At 39.2% G+C, this 17725-nt stretch overlaps 1 protein-coding gene across 1 annotated transcript in view; it reads right to left on the bottom strand.

Moving 5' to 3' along the window:
- Positions 1 to 1368: 1368 nt before the first annotated feature.
- The window catches only part of arhgap22b (Rho GTPase activating protein 22b), a 28903-nt gene continuing 12546 nt past the window's right edge, over positions 1369 to 17725 (bottom strand). Inside the window, exons 3-10 of the mRNA XM_087784355.1 lie at positions 17551 to 17638; positions 7436 to 7564; positions 4422 to 4629; positions 4218 to 4350; positions 4075 to 4148; positions 3884 to 4005; positions 2824 to 3811; positions 1369 to 1669 (exon numbers count right to left, since the gene is read on the bottom strand). Coding sequence (XP_087640481.1) covers positions 1447 to 1669; positions 2824 to 3811; positions 3884 to 4005; positions 4075 to 4148; positions 4218 to 4350; positions 4422 to 4629; positions 7436 to 7564; positions 17551 to 17638 — 1965 coding nt within the window. The 3' untranslated portion in view covers positions 1369 to 1446. The remainder of the gene's footprint in view (positions 1670 to 2823; positions 3812 to 3883; positions 4006 to 4074; positions 4149 to 4217; positions 4351 to 4421; positions 4630 to 7435; positions 7565 to 17550; positions 17639 to 17725) is intronic.

The raw sequence follows: 17725 nt of genomic DNA, 5'->3' as shown, positions 1-17725 counted from the left end.
GCTTCCTAAGCAGACCACGAACAGCAGAGACGGCCGAGCTTTGGTTTCGGTTCAAAACGCCTGGATTTCTCACGACGGTCGAGATCACAGCGACACAGACAAAAAGAGGCAACTCTGTAAATGAGGATATAGGCACTAGAGGAGCCTGAGGATCTGAAGCGGCTTTTACCTGAACACCGTTGTCGCTGATGCGAGCTCCTGACGCCGATATTTCATAGCAGTGCGCACACAACAAGACATCTAGGAACTGTCGTTACCCCAAATCTGGTGGAGCTAAGATCCCTTCCTGTGAGTCGTAGACGATGCATGATTTAGGATGAGGACTCACCTTAGATCTACCTTTCACACTATTTTTAATGGTATATGATGAAGGATATTTTGTGTGTGTTGTGTCTTCATGTCAACCACATACAGTATTTCTGGCTGAAACTGCTTGTAGAGAAGGTTAAGTCCCCCCTCTTTTCCCCTGACTAACAAAAGGTCACCTTGATTTTTAAGGAAGTTTCTTAACTCCAGATCGCGTGAGGTCATGAGCACACTTTCTAACGATGGAACGATACTTTTGTGACGAGAAAACTGGCATCAAAACTCAAGCGTTGTTGGTTCTAAGCTGGTAGAAGCTGATAGAAAAATGGAAATGCTTACGTTTCATCGATCAGACCTGGGATGTCCAGGCAAGATACCACAGGTTTAAGACTAGACACACAGTCTACAGTGTTTCTGCTACAAACTTCCAGATGGTAGAAAACAAAATGAAAGTTCATTCCAAGTGATATTTTCGTTCAATGGATTGAACCTCATTTTGTTATTTTACCTCCTCCTTTACCACCTCCTTCATTGCCAGCCCAGCTTCCGTTATAGCTTCAATTTGAAACCATAAAATCTCTCTTACGTGGTAAAGTGATGGACAAAATTGGTTTTTACTCTTCTTAAATGCTAACATAATCAGCTCCTTAAAAACGGCTGAAAACCTGGAATTAAAATGTGTTTAAAAAAAGCACCATATTTCACATATAGCCTAAAACAAATGTAAACATTATTCTTCTATTGAGTTAGCTCTACTTGTGTTACCTGCCTCTAAATGCTAAGCTACGTTGTTATGTATTTGTTCACTTCCTGTGACGGATCCGTCCACCGACCTTTTTCCAGTATAAATAACACATAAATAACATTATCGTACAGCTGATGGCATTCAACATTTCGAGTTACCTGGTCACTAAATGCATTCATATCATGACGATGTAGTGGTTACAACCGTTTGCCTTTTTCAGTGGCATCATTTCCCAGATTGATGTGCAGATACCGTATTCTTCAAATACTGTTTTCACGTGACGAACCTCTCACTATTTTCATCATCATTGAATCGGTTCCAGACTCCTTTTTTTTCTTGGGTCATACAGACATTCACAACAATCCATCCTCCATTTTTTTGTTCCATCCTCATCATCAGATATCGCTAGTCCTCGCGCCCAAGGCAAGATCTCCCAACGTAGAAAAAAAGTCTTCCATCTCCTTCTCCAGGAGCCGGTTACGATTCTCGGCATCCTCGCGCGCCCGCTCAGAGTTCCGTAGTTTGATTTCAAGCATGCGTTGCTTCTTTCTTTCCTGTTCCATCTCTTGTTCCAGACGCTCCATTTGTGCACAAAGAGCGGCGCTGGAGTCCTCCAGTCTGTGGAGAAAAGAGCTGTTATGTACATTTGCAGAGAGAAGCTGCGAGTTAAACGGTACAGTTAGGTTTGTACTATCAAGGCCAGTTTCCTAAATAGATTGAATTTCAATTTGTTCATTTAATTTCAATCCGAGTCAGAATTTGCTCTTGATTAATGAAAATTGCTTAACTTTGTTACAATGTACTTAATTTTCACCTCACCTTGATATTGGTGATATAACAACTGACTCTTGTGTGTGTGTGTGTGTGTGTCCGCCTGATCTAAATGTCTTTAGACTCTCAAAATTGCTTGAAAATGAACATCAGTGAAGGTTTGAGTCAGTTAAAAAAAATGTAATATGTATTACCCACAAAGTAAGGCAGATTTCCAGAATCTATGCTTATATTTTGTTGTAAAAAATCAGATTTCAATTAAATTTAAATCATATACAGTATATAACATAATACATAAGACGTATTTTCAGAATTTGGGCTCCTTTTGGTACCTCTAAGTTGGTGAAAAAGAGGGCAAGAAGACCCCAAAGAAAATTCAAATATTTCTGTTTTTTATATTTTAGACTCCACCCAAAGCAGGTCAAATTTATGTTCAATTTTTAGAATTAACCCTCGTGTTATATCAAGGTGACACAAATGTGTTTGTGGTATCCCTTGTGTTGCCTCTGGGTCAAGCTATACACATTTGTTTTTGGGCCTCTGGGTCACCTTGACCCAGAGATATAAGACAAGGGAAGTTACCACAAAAGGATGATTTCCATAATTGAAACTTCTTTTCTGCCTGAACGTACTCTCTTCCCTTCGCCTTTTATTATTTTTTTTTAATATGCCCAGGCCACACCAGGCACTACAGCAGGTACATACTGTATATGAAAAATAAGAATTAAAACTTATTTGATGATTGTATATTGCTTTGTTTGCAGTCAAACAAACCTATAAAAAGTTGTACTTCATGCATGCTCTGCCCTCTACAGGCTGTCGATATGGAATACTCCCTGAGGGCATAGCCTGTAGAGGGTAGAGCAGGCATTCCTGGAAGCCCAGTTACAACTGTAACCAGGTGACATTGCTCCGGGAGGAACCGCGACACAAAGTGAATCAAAGGCCGAGCCCCTATCAACCGATAATGCTGACTAAGCTGTTTGTAATGACACACTTACTTTTGTATCCTTGCTTCGTAGGCAGTCTTTTGATTCCTTAACTCATCCTTCAGACCCTCCACCAAGCTGGTCAGCGAGGTCATGGTCCCGTCCCCGTCCTCCGACATGACTATGGTCGGCACCCCACCGGGCACCGTAGCCATGTTTCCGTTCTCGCTCAACGCGGCGCTGCTGCTGCACAGCTCCATGGCCTCGCAGCTCTCCTGCTCGGAGCTGGGATCCGTGAGGGCCCCGCCGTCTTTTTCCGCCCACTCCGCCTTCCCGCAGGCGTCGCTCGCGAGCCCGCCGTTGTGGTGGGCCGAGGGGTCGCTGCTGCTCCCGGACTCCGGCATGGAGATCTCGCAGGAGGAGGTGGACCAGGGCGTGCTGGCCACACTGGGAACGCTGCCCATGCTGGAGGACGAGGTAACGTTGTCGTAGGTGGAGAGTCTCTGCGAGGAGCCCGTGGAGTCGCGGTCACGGGCGGAGCGTTCCCCTGAGGATGTGCGCCGGTGACCCCTCAGGGAGGACAGACCGTTCATCAACCAGTTCCCCCCTCCGCCCGCCGACGACACGCTGGTCGTCTCGGCCGCCGAGCTGCTGCTGCATTGCTTGGTTTGAGGTTGAGCTCGAGGCGCCGAGGAGCTCTTGAAGGTGTACTTCCACGACGGCAAAGCCTTGGTCTGTTTGCTCGGACTGACGATCGTTTCTCCCTTTCCTGGCGCAAACTTTGGTCCGGCGTTGGCGTTGGAGGTCGGCGTGGGCGTCACCGCCGCGCACAGTTTGGCGTCCAGAGACGAGGCGCTGCTGTGCAGCTCTTGGTCGGGGTTGGGGCAGCTCTGGAGGTCCTCTTCGGAGATCCACGCTCCCAGGCCGCGGTTCTGAAGGGGATGCCCTGAAATCTGAAGCTCCGTTTGAGGTACGTCTTCCCCTTCCTGGTCCCTCCCTGAGTACAACCGGTTGTGTTCCCTAATGAGGATGGTCATGAGGTGCTGGACCAGAGAAGTACCTGGAGAAAATGGCATTCAGGAGGATCATGATCTGGGGAAGGTTTTGACGTACGGCAGCGTTTAGGATTTACCTTCCATTATTGTAACTGGGTCCTCCATTTTGGGTCGCAGGATATTGGGCCCAAATACCGTCGCGAGGTTCTGAACGCTCATCTTGTTTTCATAGCAGTGGGACTGGACCTCGTCGAGGAATCTGACGTGTCGAATGGTAAACGTTACATTCGACAAGAAGATACACAATGTCTCGGCCGTTTGAACTCACTTGCATATATACTTGAGGAGGTTGTAGTTCGGAAGAGGCAGCAGGCCCACCTGCCTCCCGAGCTCTTGAACCCCCTGAAGACCAGATCAGAAACGTTTAGATCTTTTAGCTTCAACACAGACATCGACTCGGGCCACACAAACCTCCTCCTCATCTTTGGCCAGAAGTTGTGCACAAGTTAGAAAGTCTTCGTATTTTGAGAAGGGGATAACCGGTTCGGGCAGCTCTCGCAGATACAGTTTTAACAAGGACGCCACCGTGTGGACATCTGTGTTACTACAGGTAGCAGAAAAAAAAGAGGGATTTATATTTAATTTAATTCATTTTTAAACCAAGCTGATGCTTACCAGTCGAACAGTGGTTTGTCCCCGCAGTCAAAGGCCTCCTGCAGTTCTTTGACCAAATTGGCCTGTCCCGGCATCCGGAAAAGACCCTCCTCGTCCAGGCCCCTCTCTCGGATGAAGTCCACACATTGCTCCACCAGCAAGGGCGCCAGTCGTGGTCCAAACTTCTTCTCATACTGCACCGTGTCCTCCAAACGTTGACCGAATATACCTGGACACAAATGGAAGACGATGGTTAAAAATCAATGAAATATATATATTTTTTAATATATTAATTTACAACATTTGTAGAAGGAATTAATACAAACGTATTATTTTGAATTAACTTGAAAAATAAATACATTTTAAAGTCAAATTCACTGTTACTGTATATCCTGTAGTTGAAAGCTGTCTTTAAAAAAGAACAAAAAAAAAATACAACATCATTTCTTCTGAACATTTAGTTCATTAATGGGTCGTCTGGTGGTCCGGAGCCGTTTACCTGTTGCTGGGCTGCAACAGTCACAGCTGGCTGGCAGCTCCCAGTAATCCTGGTAGTTGACAGAGCAGTGGCTGCACAACAGCAGCGAGCGCTTCTCATACAACCCAAACCCACATTTCACCAAGTTAATCCATCCTGATTCAGGCATTTGGGTCCTCGTGTCGCTGCTCGGCTCAGACTCCTGTGTGTCCCGGCAGAGCAGGGGAGACGTGTGAGGGGGAGGAGGTGGATCTGGGACCGGCCCTGCTGCTGTTTAACGACAGGACTTGGTGACAGATCTATTCTGGAGCCGGCACCCAGAGACGGACCCCCCCCCGGAGTCCCGGGGAACAGACTGAAATGTGAGCGAGACAGCGTGAGGTAATAACCCGGCAGCTCCCGGATTGTCACAACAGTCTGACAGACTCACAATATGTGTCACATTAACACCTGATGAAAACCTGACATCTGCAGCACAGCTGGATCTTTCTCAGCGAGAAAACACATCCCAGTGAGGAGAAGATATCAAACCAAAAATCTATTTATTTCGCTCTCATTTTGTCAGATATATACATTAGTGGCTCACATAAAAGCATTCAGAAGAAAAGTCTTGATCATTATGTTTTCATTGTCAGTAGTGTTTTGTCTTAATGTTGATATTGTTATTATTGTGTGAATGCTGAAGGCAAATGTCCAATTTTAATTGTTCAAACTTTTATCAATATGGCACCTTCCCGAAATGCAGGCTATGATTTAGCTTTGTTTTATCTTTTTCTACCTTTGACCTTCTGGTACATTCATCTACTCACACCTAGAAACTTCACTCAACTTTAAAAACACTTTTGCCTACTTACTACTACTACTACTTCTACTAATTCTACTACTACTTATACCTTTACTACCAATTCTACTTATACTTTTACTATTAATTCTACTACTACTTATAGGTTAACTACTAATTCTACTACTAACCCTACTACTACTTCTACCACTTCTGCTACTAGGTAGTACTATTTCTACATCTTATTCTACTACTACTTCTAATACTAATTCTACTACTAATTGTACTACTTATTCTACTCCCACTACTACTTCAACATCTAATCATTCTTCTTCTACTAATAATTTTTCTACTACTAATAAATCCACTTCTACTACTTATTCTACTGCCACTACTACTGTAATTCTTATATTACTTACACTACTTATTCTACTTCTACTTCTACTAACTAAACTACTATTTCTACTGCTTATTCTACTACTCCTTCTACTCTCACTGCTACTTCTACTACTTATTCTACTTCTACTACTACTGTAATTCTCATACTACTTACACTACTTATTCTACTTCTACTTCTACTAATAAATCTACTATTTCTACTGCTTATTCTACTACTTCTTCTACTCCCACTACTTCTTCTACCACTACCTCTTCTACTCCCACTATTACTTCTACTACTACTTATTCTACTTCTGCTAATTATTTTACTTCTACTACTACTTCTACTACTTCTTCTACTACTACTATTTTATGTTCCACTAAAACAGCTTTGTTCAGTTTCAATCCTCAGGCTATTGCAGTGACACTAATGAAAAAATAAAACCACTTTCACAATATTCCACCTCTGGAAAAATGTACAATTATCAGTGAACCCCAGTACGTTTGTGAATGTGGGAGGAAACCAGAGTGTCCAGAAATATCCATACGAAAAAAACAACACAGTTGAACCTACAACCTTTATTAATAAAATAATTATATCAATACACCCGTTAGAATGTGCCCTTTTGATGCAGATTTTTTTTCTTCCAATTTTGGCTCAGGGGCCTTTCTAGGTCATTGTTCAAACTTCATATGGTCTAAATCATCTGTAATATTAAAATGTAATAATACAAAATTGTGTTAGACAAATGACAACAACACATTTTTAAACCAGGTCATGACCTTTAGATGTATATTGTGCAAGTGTTAACTAATGCAGGTGTTTACCTCAGGAGTATTTTGAGATGTTTTAGAGTTGTTACATTTCTAGCCAAAAGAAGCTTGTTTATTAATGAAATTCCAAATATAAGCGACTTTTAATTCAATCTATCTGATTAAAATACATCCGCAGCATTGAATCTAATCTATTTTAAAGACACACATCCATTAAAAAAGTGATTTTCAAGCCTCTCTTTAAGAAACTTCTGCACGTATTTCATTGACCTGCGATGTGACTTACTGTCCCTGGCATGGAGCTCCACATTTATCCCTCTAATAATAGACATATGTTTGTTACTCAAGCCTCTCCCTGATCAGCTGCTCCCCCTCACACCTCCACCGGTCTGGCTCTAAATCTGGACTCCTGTCAAGTACGGCAGCTAAAGAGTGGACAGCGTGGGAATTCACACCAGAGCAGGAAAATACTTTGAAAGACCCATAATTCTTTGTGACACTGTTTTATTTTGAAGCTTATTTTTAATGAATGGTCAATTTAATCATGAATTAAAAAAAGAGGTTTAGTATTAAAGCATTCTTTTTATTCATATTTTATTTAAGTGTAATTTATTATGTGTTTACCTCCACCAAATGGCGCCCAGATGACCCGCCGTATGGCCTTGACCCAGTCGTCCATGTCCGTCTGGGAGTTGGCCATGAGCAGGAAGGACTCATGGCTGATGGGAGCTCGGTCTTTATCACCGCTTCCACCTGAGAGGGAGAAGGCAGATGGTCGGCACAGGTAGTTATCATCTTGCCAATGAGAGCAACACTTCAAGTGGACCAGGATACATGGTTAGGAAAGCGTACTTCAGAATGAATCATAAATGGGATTTAATTCAATTGATTTTTATCTTCTTTTTCTTTTTTTTTTTACACATGTTGTGTTTACAACACTGGCTTTTAATGTTTAAAAGTAAAAGCTGTCTTATTTTGATTCTAAATGAATATAGATAAGTGCAGTGCAGTTGTTTGTGTAGTAAACAAAGTGGCCGCTAGATGGAACCAGATGCAAACCCTCCTACTGTAGCGAGACATGAACGTTCTAAACGTAAATAAATACACACTAGACTACGAAGTATGAAATATTTAATTTTGAGTGAGATCGTTATAACTAATTGTACAGTTTTGATGCGTTTAATTTAAACTTTCTTAAAGCTTAACGGTAATTATTTTTATTTATATATGTTGTATCTATTTTTGCATATTTTTGTATTGCAGGTTTAATTTAATAGTATATTTTAAGTCTTTTAAGTTTTTAATTTTTTCTTCACCTCACCACCAGAGTTCTTCATGTTCATCCTAAATCGTTTCTATCGACTGATGTTACTCTGTTGAAGACGCAAGTTTTGGATTATAATTCATCCTCTTTGTCAAACACAATTTAATCTTTAACCACACGAATCTCATCCCAACAAGAAAATAAGTGTTGGTTTTGATTCTTGCACTTATTTCTCGAGAGACAACAAAGTGACACAAATCAATCCTTGTGTCTCCATCATTGCTGTAATGGTTTGTGTCAATAACACCACACTCGGTTGTGTGTCTGCTGTGTGAGCCATTAGTCTCACAGTCATTTGACTGTCAGGAGAAAATCCAAATTTAAACAGTGGGTCCATAAAGCTGAGAGCCATTGTCACCCAGCTCTGCAAACTCACACTGTCGTGGCAAACAACACACACTGCAGCCGTGCAACATGTGGACTTGGATCGAGAGACTGGTTTCTTTTAGACAATTTGAATGAATCAATGAAGTAGAATAAAGAGAATAGAGATATACGAACACATCCAGGAAATACACACATTTAAAAATGAAATATTAATATACTATTTGATAAGAAATATATTTATTATATTATATTATTACATTTTTTTTAAATTAGCAATCCCCCCATTTTCACGTTTAAATTAATTTATTATCATTAGAATTTATTATAATTTGATTTAAGGTCACTTTTCACGTTTTCCTATATTTATTTTATTATTTCAAGTGTTTTCATTGTTGTTTTTATGTTTTAATATGATGTGTATGTATGTTTAATATTTGTTTTGTGAATGACTTGTGAATTCCAATTTCGGACAGATAAAGGTGTATGAATCAATCAATCAATAAAAATCAACGTCACATCTAGTCATATATATATATATATATATATATGTATATAAAGTAACACCAGAAATACGACAAAATAGATAGTTTTAGTTCAAATTTTATTCTTCTTTTAACTTAATTGCAAAGAAGAATTGCTTAAAAGAACAGATCTTCATGTGAACAAGAGAGAAGAAAAAAGAAAAAAAGGAATACGAATTTTTGTTTTACTGTTTTCAAAATCTTTTTTTTTTAACATGGTAAAAAACATACTTCTTAAGGCTTATAGAGGGTTTGAATTTAAACATTATAATAAGATAGACATTTTAGACACAAGTATGAAATATTGTAAAATTATTTTACATTTTTTTAAATACTTTTTGATGATCCTATTGATTAATTCTGGTTGTTCTTTCCGCTCAGAAAACTTTTTTTTTCCTGGTGGATCAACGTACCAGTAATGAAGCGTTAATTTTGCATGAAACAAAAATGAACTCACCGTTCACAGGTTATTTCTGGAACATTATTAGATTCTTGGGACGTGATTAATAAGATACATTTGTCCACTGAGCTGCTGATGAACTCACCTGGAAAGTCGTATACTTCATTTTTTATCTTTGAATCTTTTCAGCTCATAGTTTTAGACCAGAGGATTAAACCAATATTTCCTCTCTACACTAGTCGGGAAATTCATCTTTAATGTATTTAATAATGCTTGGTTTAGGGGTTACCTGAAGTCAAACAGCTACACAACATTATTTTTCTCTGACACCGACATGAAAATATGTTTTATTAATACTTTGAATAGACTGTCTGAAGTCACTGCAGGGTGTTCCATCCATATACATTTAGTCACCGACACATTCTCGGATGTATCCAGGCTACAGTGTCCCTCATTTGCCTCCACTAAATCATGCCAACCGTAATGAAAACCAAAGCCAGCATCAGACGACACTTTCCACTTCTTCTCCTATACTTGCTGGTTGCCATGATCCCTCCACAGTGAGACGTCCTTCAGTTTTTCTCCTCGACTATATCATCATTTTAACTTCACGACACCGGCCATGAATGTGTTTATGACCACACGCTGTGGACATCTGCTGCATTTGTCTGCTATCACATAAGTGTCTCAGTGTGTGTGTGTGTGTTTCTGTGGGACTGTTGGGAAATAACTCAACATTCTCAACGTATGGAATGTTCAGAATGTTCTGTCTAGAGATTAAAAAGAAATGGATAAATTATTAATGATCGGAATATAAACAATGAAATGTATTGCTTTAAAAACAAAGTCTCGCCAGAAGAATTGAGAAAAGTCCTCAAAACTATCATTCATCATCATTATTGTCTCAGATGAAAAGATACATTTAAATGCAAAAATATATAATGTATTGTTTTAAAATGATCAGATTCCGTTTTATGAATCTAAATGTTGCTGTATTGGAGACTGTTTTACCTGCAACCATTAGTTTCACCAGCAGGGCTGAATATTGCTGTGTTAATTCGTCAAAATCATTAGAAAATAAAAATACAACATACATTCTATATTAAGTGCTGTATGTTAACTCATCAGAAACTATTATTTCATTCAAAAGACCAATCAATGTCCACTTAAGAGTGGGGCGGACTAACACATATAAACAAAGAGATAACATGAAATGGCAACTTTGATCCAGAAACGTTTAAATTAGACAATAAGTATGTATATGAACACAATAAAAAAAAAGTAACAATTTGACACTGCAATTTTGTCAACACTGGTCAAGGAACAAGGAAAATATATTTTGGGTTGTGAATAACTCTGTGGGTTGTATAGACTCGTACCAAAACCTTATAACCTTATAACTAACATTATAGCTTTCAAAAGATGAAAAGATTGTATTGATAAAATAGATCTAGTACAATAACAATATATTTTGTTTAATTTATACATGAACTGAAACAAAAGTGATGGCAGAGCATCACAGAAGTGATGAAGTCAATAATTACTATAAAATGTGTCGACGAGGCTTCATGAAACAGTTGATGAGGTATCATGATACAGTGTCTTTATTTTGAAAGATCACTTGCTGTCACTCTTTGCTATATAATCTTCGGCTCTGATTTACTAATTCAATGAAACCTGGCATCATTTTCAAACTTGTAGTGCCATCTAGTGGCCTTCAGACACTGTATCATGACACTTCATCTGCTGTATCATGATACCTCATCAGCTGTTTCATGAAGCCTCATCAAAGCATCAATAATAATTCCAAAAGTATGACGATTAAGATGTCACACACCACATTAAATTAAAATATATCAATCAATTTTTTTTTATCATAGATGAACACAAAGGAAAACAATGGAATGGTTTTTGTCAAATTAAACTTTTTCTTCAACAATTTCTAATTTATAAATCCGGTCTCGACAAGAATTTACCTAAATCATGATAGCATTTATCTGATAAAACTTTTTTCATTAAATTACAAAAAACAAAAACCACCAAAAATACATAAAAAATGTTTATAATTTTGATTTATATATTTTGAATAAATAAGTATAAGATTTTCCTCTGCGCAAAACTTCCTGTGTCACAGCAAGCCCTCCCGATGTCGGCGCTGAACTCAAGAAACACGACGAGGTCAACGGGTCCAAGTCTGTTCCTCGACTATCTGTCTGTCAGACAACGACTTAAACCGTCAGCCGCTGATTTGGCGAAAAGTCTTTTCAGGGAAAACCGTGAGAACCGTCTTCCATTGTAAAAGTGTCCACCAACAGTACCCCGAGCGGGAGACGGCGCTCATTGATCCCGGCACTCCTGCAAATCTCAGCCTCCATCCCGAGCTACTCTAGACACTTTTTACTACACTAGTAAAAACTCTCCCCCATCTGTTTCCCGTTACCTTGGAGATGTTGTTTCTTCAGTCTGTCCGGCTTGCAGCAGACCGGCCCCATGTCTGACGGGGCGACTCGGGCTGGAGCTGGGACCCGGTCCCGGGACCTCGAGCTGCTGCGGCGTGAGCCTCCGACTGGAAGCGGCGGCGGCGGCACAGTTCACAGGTAGCACCGAGATCCAGAAGCTGCCAGTGAGGCATGCTCGGTGCCAGCCCTGACAATGCCGGCGAAACAAGTCCCACTTTTAGCTCTTCACGCATGTAAACCGTCCTTTTATTCAGCCCTTCTCTTCCTGTCTGTCCCCTTTTCTGCAGCAGGTCTTTTCCCTCAGACCCCTGGTGAGAAGTAAATCCCTCAGGAGGGCTGAACAAGGCTCTCTCTCTCTCCTTCTCTTTCTCTGTGTGTGTCTGTGTGTAACTGGGAGATGGGCCGTCCTCCAAATCTTTGCCAAACAAACTTGTACACACACCGACACACACAAAACGCACAACAGCAACAGACAATGCGAATCAATCTGTCTTAGTGTAACGGCTTTCGGAATATTTCGGAAGTCAACCCCCGGCTTCTCCTCCACCTCCAGAGAGTTTTTATTCCAACATTTATGACATCATGTGATACGCGTTTATTGTTTTATATCTCGTGAACCTTCAGGAGACGACGCTTGGTTACTTATTGAGCGAAAATGAAACTCATTCAGTGTCTGAAAACTGTTGAGGACATTGAGGTTTTTCATGGGTTGCTCCAGTTGAAACTGTAGTTCTGATGCTGAAACATGTATTTACTAAACAGGAAGTATGAACATCATATTATATTGTCTTTATCTTGGAGGCTTGATCCGTCTCAGTAATCTTCTTGTTTCTAGTCTCTGTACCAAACATTCCTTCAACACCAGCTTCACTCTTAGATCATGTCTTTATCTTATCTTAAAGCCTGACGTCGTTATAGCTCATAACCCTTTCCCAGACCAGGGTCACAAAGCGCTTGAACAATTAACAGTTAAAATATATACTTTAAAAGGCTAAGACAACATAGAGACAGACAGAAAAGCCCCAAGAAAGTAAAGAAAAAGCCTACACAAATAAAAAGGTCTTAAGATGTTTCTTGAAGGAGTCAGTAGATCATCAAACACAGAGGGAGAGGATGATTGTTCCAAAGCTTAGGAGCAACAGCCTGGAAGGGTTTCTCTTCTCTGGTCCTGAACCGTGTTCAGGAACCATCAGTAGATTCTGATCCACAGACCTCAGAGCCCGAGCTGGGGTGTAAGGCTGGATCAGATCACTGATGTAAGGAGGAGCCTGACCATGAATAAGTAAGAACCAGAATTTTAAAATTGATCCTGAAAGAAACTGGCAACCAGTGAAGAGTTTTAAGGATCGGAGTAATGTGAGTTCTCCTACTAGAGCAGGTCAGAATTCTCGCTGCAGGGTTTTGTATTAACTGCAGGCGAGACAGATCCTTCTTGTTAAGACACGAAACGGACTGTTGCAATAGTACAGGCGAGAAGAAACAAAGGCATGGATTATAAACTCCAGATCGTGTTGTGACATCATTTTCAGTTCAGAGATTTTTCTCATTAAAGGAAACAGTTTTTGGTCAGTTTTCTGCAGTGTCGAACAAAAGACATGTCTTTATCAAATACTACACCCAGGTTTCTCAGGCTCAGTTTGACAGACTGGCATAAGTCACCTCTAAGATTCGGACTAGAGGCCATGGGTTTGACACACTTTCGACCCTCTTTTATATTTTGACGCCTCGTGTGATTTGAGCTTCTCACCTTTGCTCCAATTTGTTTGCTAATTCTTTTATAAAAAGTCCATCAACATAACTTATTTTTAATTTGTTGACTGAGGTCAAAGGTTAACGTGTATCGTGGGATAGAAGTTGCATTAATGGGTCACTAACCTCTTTGTGATGCTGGCTGTCATAATGATGGACTGTAATGTGGGTTTCGTCACACACACACACACACACACACTCACACTAATAACCCTGTGTGTGTGTTCATGCGTGGGATTGTGTGTTTAGGAATTCATCCACAACAATGAGTTTGCAAGAAGCCGCTCTGCAGCACAAGTGTGTTCGGCACGTTGGCTGCTTTTCCCCACTTGACTTAAATGCCTCGCAGCGCCACAACAGAGGGCTTACAGCGCTAAGTCACTCATTAAACACAAAGAATATTCCAGAAATCCAATTATCAGAGCGTTTCCCTCTGGTTTAAACTGCAGCACATGACCCTGGCTTTGTTTGTGTTCCCTGCTCACACTGTTTGTATGACTGACTAAACATCTACACAAATTCATGTCTCTGTATTGAAAACATAATTAAAAATAACTTCACATGGGAATGAAAGATACTTGAGGCACTTACTTGATATAATTTGTATTTAATTATAAATTAATAATACAGTTCTATGGTTCACTTATTCACACTAGGGGATTTATTCTAGTATTTTATTTAATATCTTTATAATCTTTGTTTATGCTGCAAAAATACAACATTTATTATTATTATTATATTAAATTGGCTCTAAATGTATCATTATATCTATATATTTCTGGAGGTGAAATCTTTTTTCCATAAACACGCCCACTCTGCTGTGATTGGTCAGAAATCAAAGGTTTGTCACTGCACGTCATCAATCATGGAAGTCTCCACCTCCTAGGGACTCATTGTATAAACAAAGCGGGCCGTGATTACAGCTGGCTAGAGGAGGAGTAAAGCCATTATTACGTCATAATGGGCTCTGCTCTTGGAACCTCTCATTCGCCGAGATTACAGACAGGGTTTAACTTTATAAAGTAATAAATTCAAAATAAGGTCATCATTAGGGACTTACTGATGATAGAATAATATAGAGTTCGGTTTTATGAAAATAAACACATTCACTGGTGGATTTTCTTCTGTCTGTAACAGCCAGAGGGCTGAACGCATCCATCATCCTTCACTTCTTCTCCTCCTGCTCTCTCTGTTCTCTAGCTCAACAGCCCATCAGTCAGTGGCGAGACCAGGCTGAGGCACAAACCTCCTCGGGCTGCTCTGGACGACAAGTATACTGTTACAGTGGACAGGCCCGTGATGAAAGTGAGACAGAGTCAGCAGACCATTCATCAGAACTGAAAGTAAAAATCCATGCTTGTTCCTGAGCTCATAGGATGGCCGCCTCTGATCCCGCGTCCTGATGGATAGCACCTTCGTTTTCTTTTTACAACCACACGTTACATTTGCTCGTTTATCAAACTCAAACTCAAAAAAATAGAGATATAAATAATTATTTTTCAAGGAATATTTGCTTTCACAAATATAATGATAACAATAGATAATTGTTTAAGTTAAATAGCCTAATTTAAGAACTGATATCTAGTCATTTTCCATGTTTTTTTTAAATTATAACACTCGCATCAATAGTTATGACATTATATTGACAAAAACAGTTATTTTAGGCATGTTTTATATTCTGTCTGTTAGTCACATGATACACGCATGAGTTACTACTCCAGTTAATAATCATTGTTTTATTAATTCCTGACCTTAACAATTATCTCAGTAATTACAACGTTGAGACGTTATTCAGGAAAAGAGAGAGCAATATAAGGGGTGTCAAACTATGTTATAATTTCTATTCATTGATTACAGTCCTTTATTATCTACCACTGATTCCCTGTCGCAGAGTTCACAGAAACACACAACTAGTGACACACACACTCACACCTACAGACAGTATTGCAGTATTCAATCAACCTCTGTATGTTTGGAGTTTGATAAAACTCAAGTACCCGGAGTCAATCCATGCAAACAAATATTAGTTATAGTTATAGTATATATTATAGTATCTATTTAACTTACACTTCTCTTCTTCTTCTAAACTTTACTGTTTCTCCTTTGCAAGTCGGCATTTGGTCAAGTCAGTTGATGTGTTACTAACAGACTTATTTATTTATTTTCTCATTATTTAATCAAAAGAACTCAGCAATATTACATTTTCCAGACACAATTTCAGTGACACAAACCCATGAATCTTGAAGCTCTGATGTATTTCTTGTCCAGAAAAGTCATGCAGTTTGCTCATAAAATATTTAATCTTGTGTAAGTAAAAAGAGCAACAATAATACTAAAATATACACCAACACAGATATGCATCTGTGTTCATTTAGCTGAGTTTGGATTTACTGAAGTTGTTTTTCTCGAGTTTAAAACCGTGTCTAAGTAGCAAGACTTAAAATATCTCGTCACCCTCTGATCCTCACTTGAGAAACAGTTGTGTGTTCACAAAACATGTATCATATATATCTATATCTATATCTATATCTATATCTATATCTATATCTATATCTATATCTATATCTATTTCTATAGATATATCTATAGATATATAGATATATAGATATATAGATATATAGATGTATAGATATATAGATATATAGATATATAGATATATAGATATATAGATATATATAGTCATCATTGGTTCAAGATCCAAACCCTCATATTCGAGGAGGCTCCTTGACTGAACACCCGACTGCACTTCTCAGGCTGATGACTTTCTTCAGCGGCAGCAGAAGCTCCGAGTTCACAGCCCTCTGTGATGTTGACTGGCCATAAACAAAACACACAAGCCTGCCCGCCACTCTAAACACAAGTAGAGACCAGCGAGCAAACACCGCGTGAAAGACCGACTGCCTCAGGAGGGTTTTCTGCTAATACAACAGTCAGCTGGAACCCTCATGTTCAGACCAGGGGGTGATTACAGAGCATTATTTCAGCCTCTGTATTGCCCAGAGGCGTCACACACACTGTAGAACTGAGCATGAATATTTATATTTAGTATGTTCAGTACCAAGAATCATATGTGTGTGTGTGTGTGTGTGTGTGCATGAGCATGTATGTATGAATTACATCTCTCTCAGATATTTCTAAGTTCTTTTTCAAAAAGTTCTGCTGACGTCACAGATGCTTGAGTCATTACTTCGGTCAGAAAAGGTCAACACACAAAACAACACTGGCTTAAAGCGCTCCCCAGTGGCGGTGGTGTGTAATTACACCATGACAGCGCCTCCAACATTTGAAACATTTTATTTGTAATGTTTCGTAGTGTTAGCTTTTTATTTTTTGCTCATTATTGGGTTTATTTTGAATAATATGTGTATTCGTAACTATTAATTTATTCTCCTTTGACGTTTCTCCGCTATTAGAATATCAATATACTATCATAATTATCATATTTATATTTTAACACCATAAAAAGCATTTTCTACATCATTAACTATACTGTGTCAGTGCATGTACAGGTAAATGGTACCTTTAAAAACACTATTTAAAACATCTGTTTTACTATTTCATCTGGATTTGCTGTGATATCGTGTGATATGTGGCAAACAATCGACATTTTGAAATAAATAATTTGGTTTTCTTCATTTCATAGATTGTTGAGAATGATCCTGAGATATCGATCTGTTTAGATCTGTCAACGGCAATACAAGGAGGTCAATGTGGAGGTATAAAAATGACAACCTATTTATGTTACACATAACTGATATTAATTTACCCTTTATTCTATTATATAATACTACTAGTAGTTTCGTACATAATTACGTTTAAAATCAATCAATTGAAAATTAAAATAACAGTTCTCATCTATACAGATACAGATCTATATTTTTTCTTTATTTTTATGTTTTCCCACCATGTAAAGTATGTTATCAATCATTATAACTAGTGCATGTACAGGTGAGACATACCTGGGACGATTTCAAACAGATGTCTTCCTGCTTCATCTGGGTTTGCTGTGATTTCGTTCACCTGGCATCCTTGGAGAGGGATGCAGCCCTGGAACACATGAGCGTTTGAATCAACACCACAACTCATGATGACCATTGATATATAATGTATAGAAAGCTGGAGTGGAAACTTCAT

This window comes from Callionymus lyra, chromosome 2 (assembly GCF_982586985.1).
Source record: "Callionymus lyra chromosome 2, fCalLyr1.hap1.1, whole genome shotgun sequence".
Lineage (NCBI taxonomy): Eukaryota > Metazoa > Chordata > Actinopteri > Syngnathiformes > Callionymidae > Callionymus > Callionymus lyra.
The sequence above is the reverse complement of the archived record's forward strand: the minus strand, read 5'-3'. Positions and strand labels throughout refer to the sequence as shown.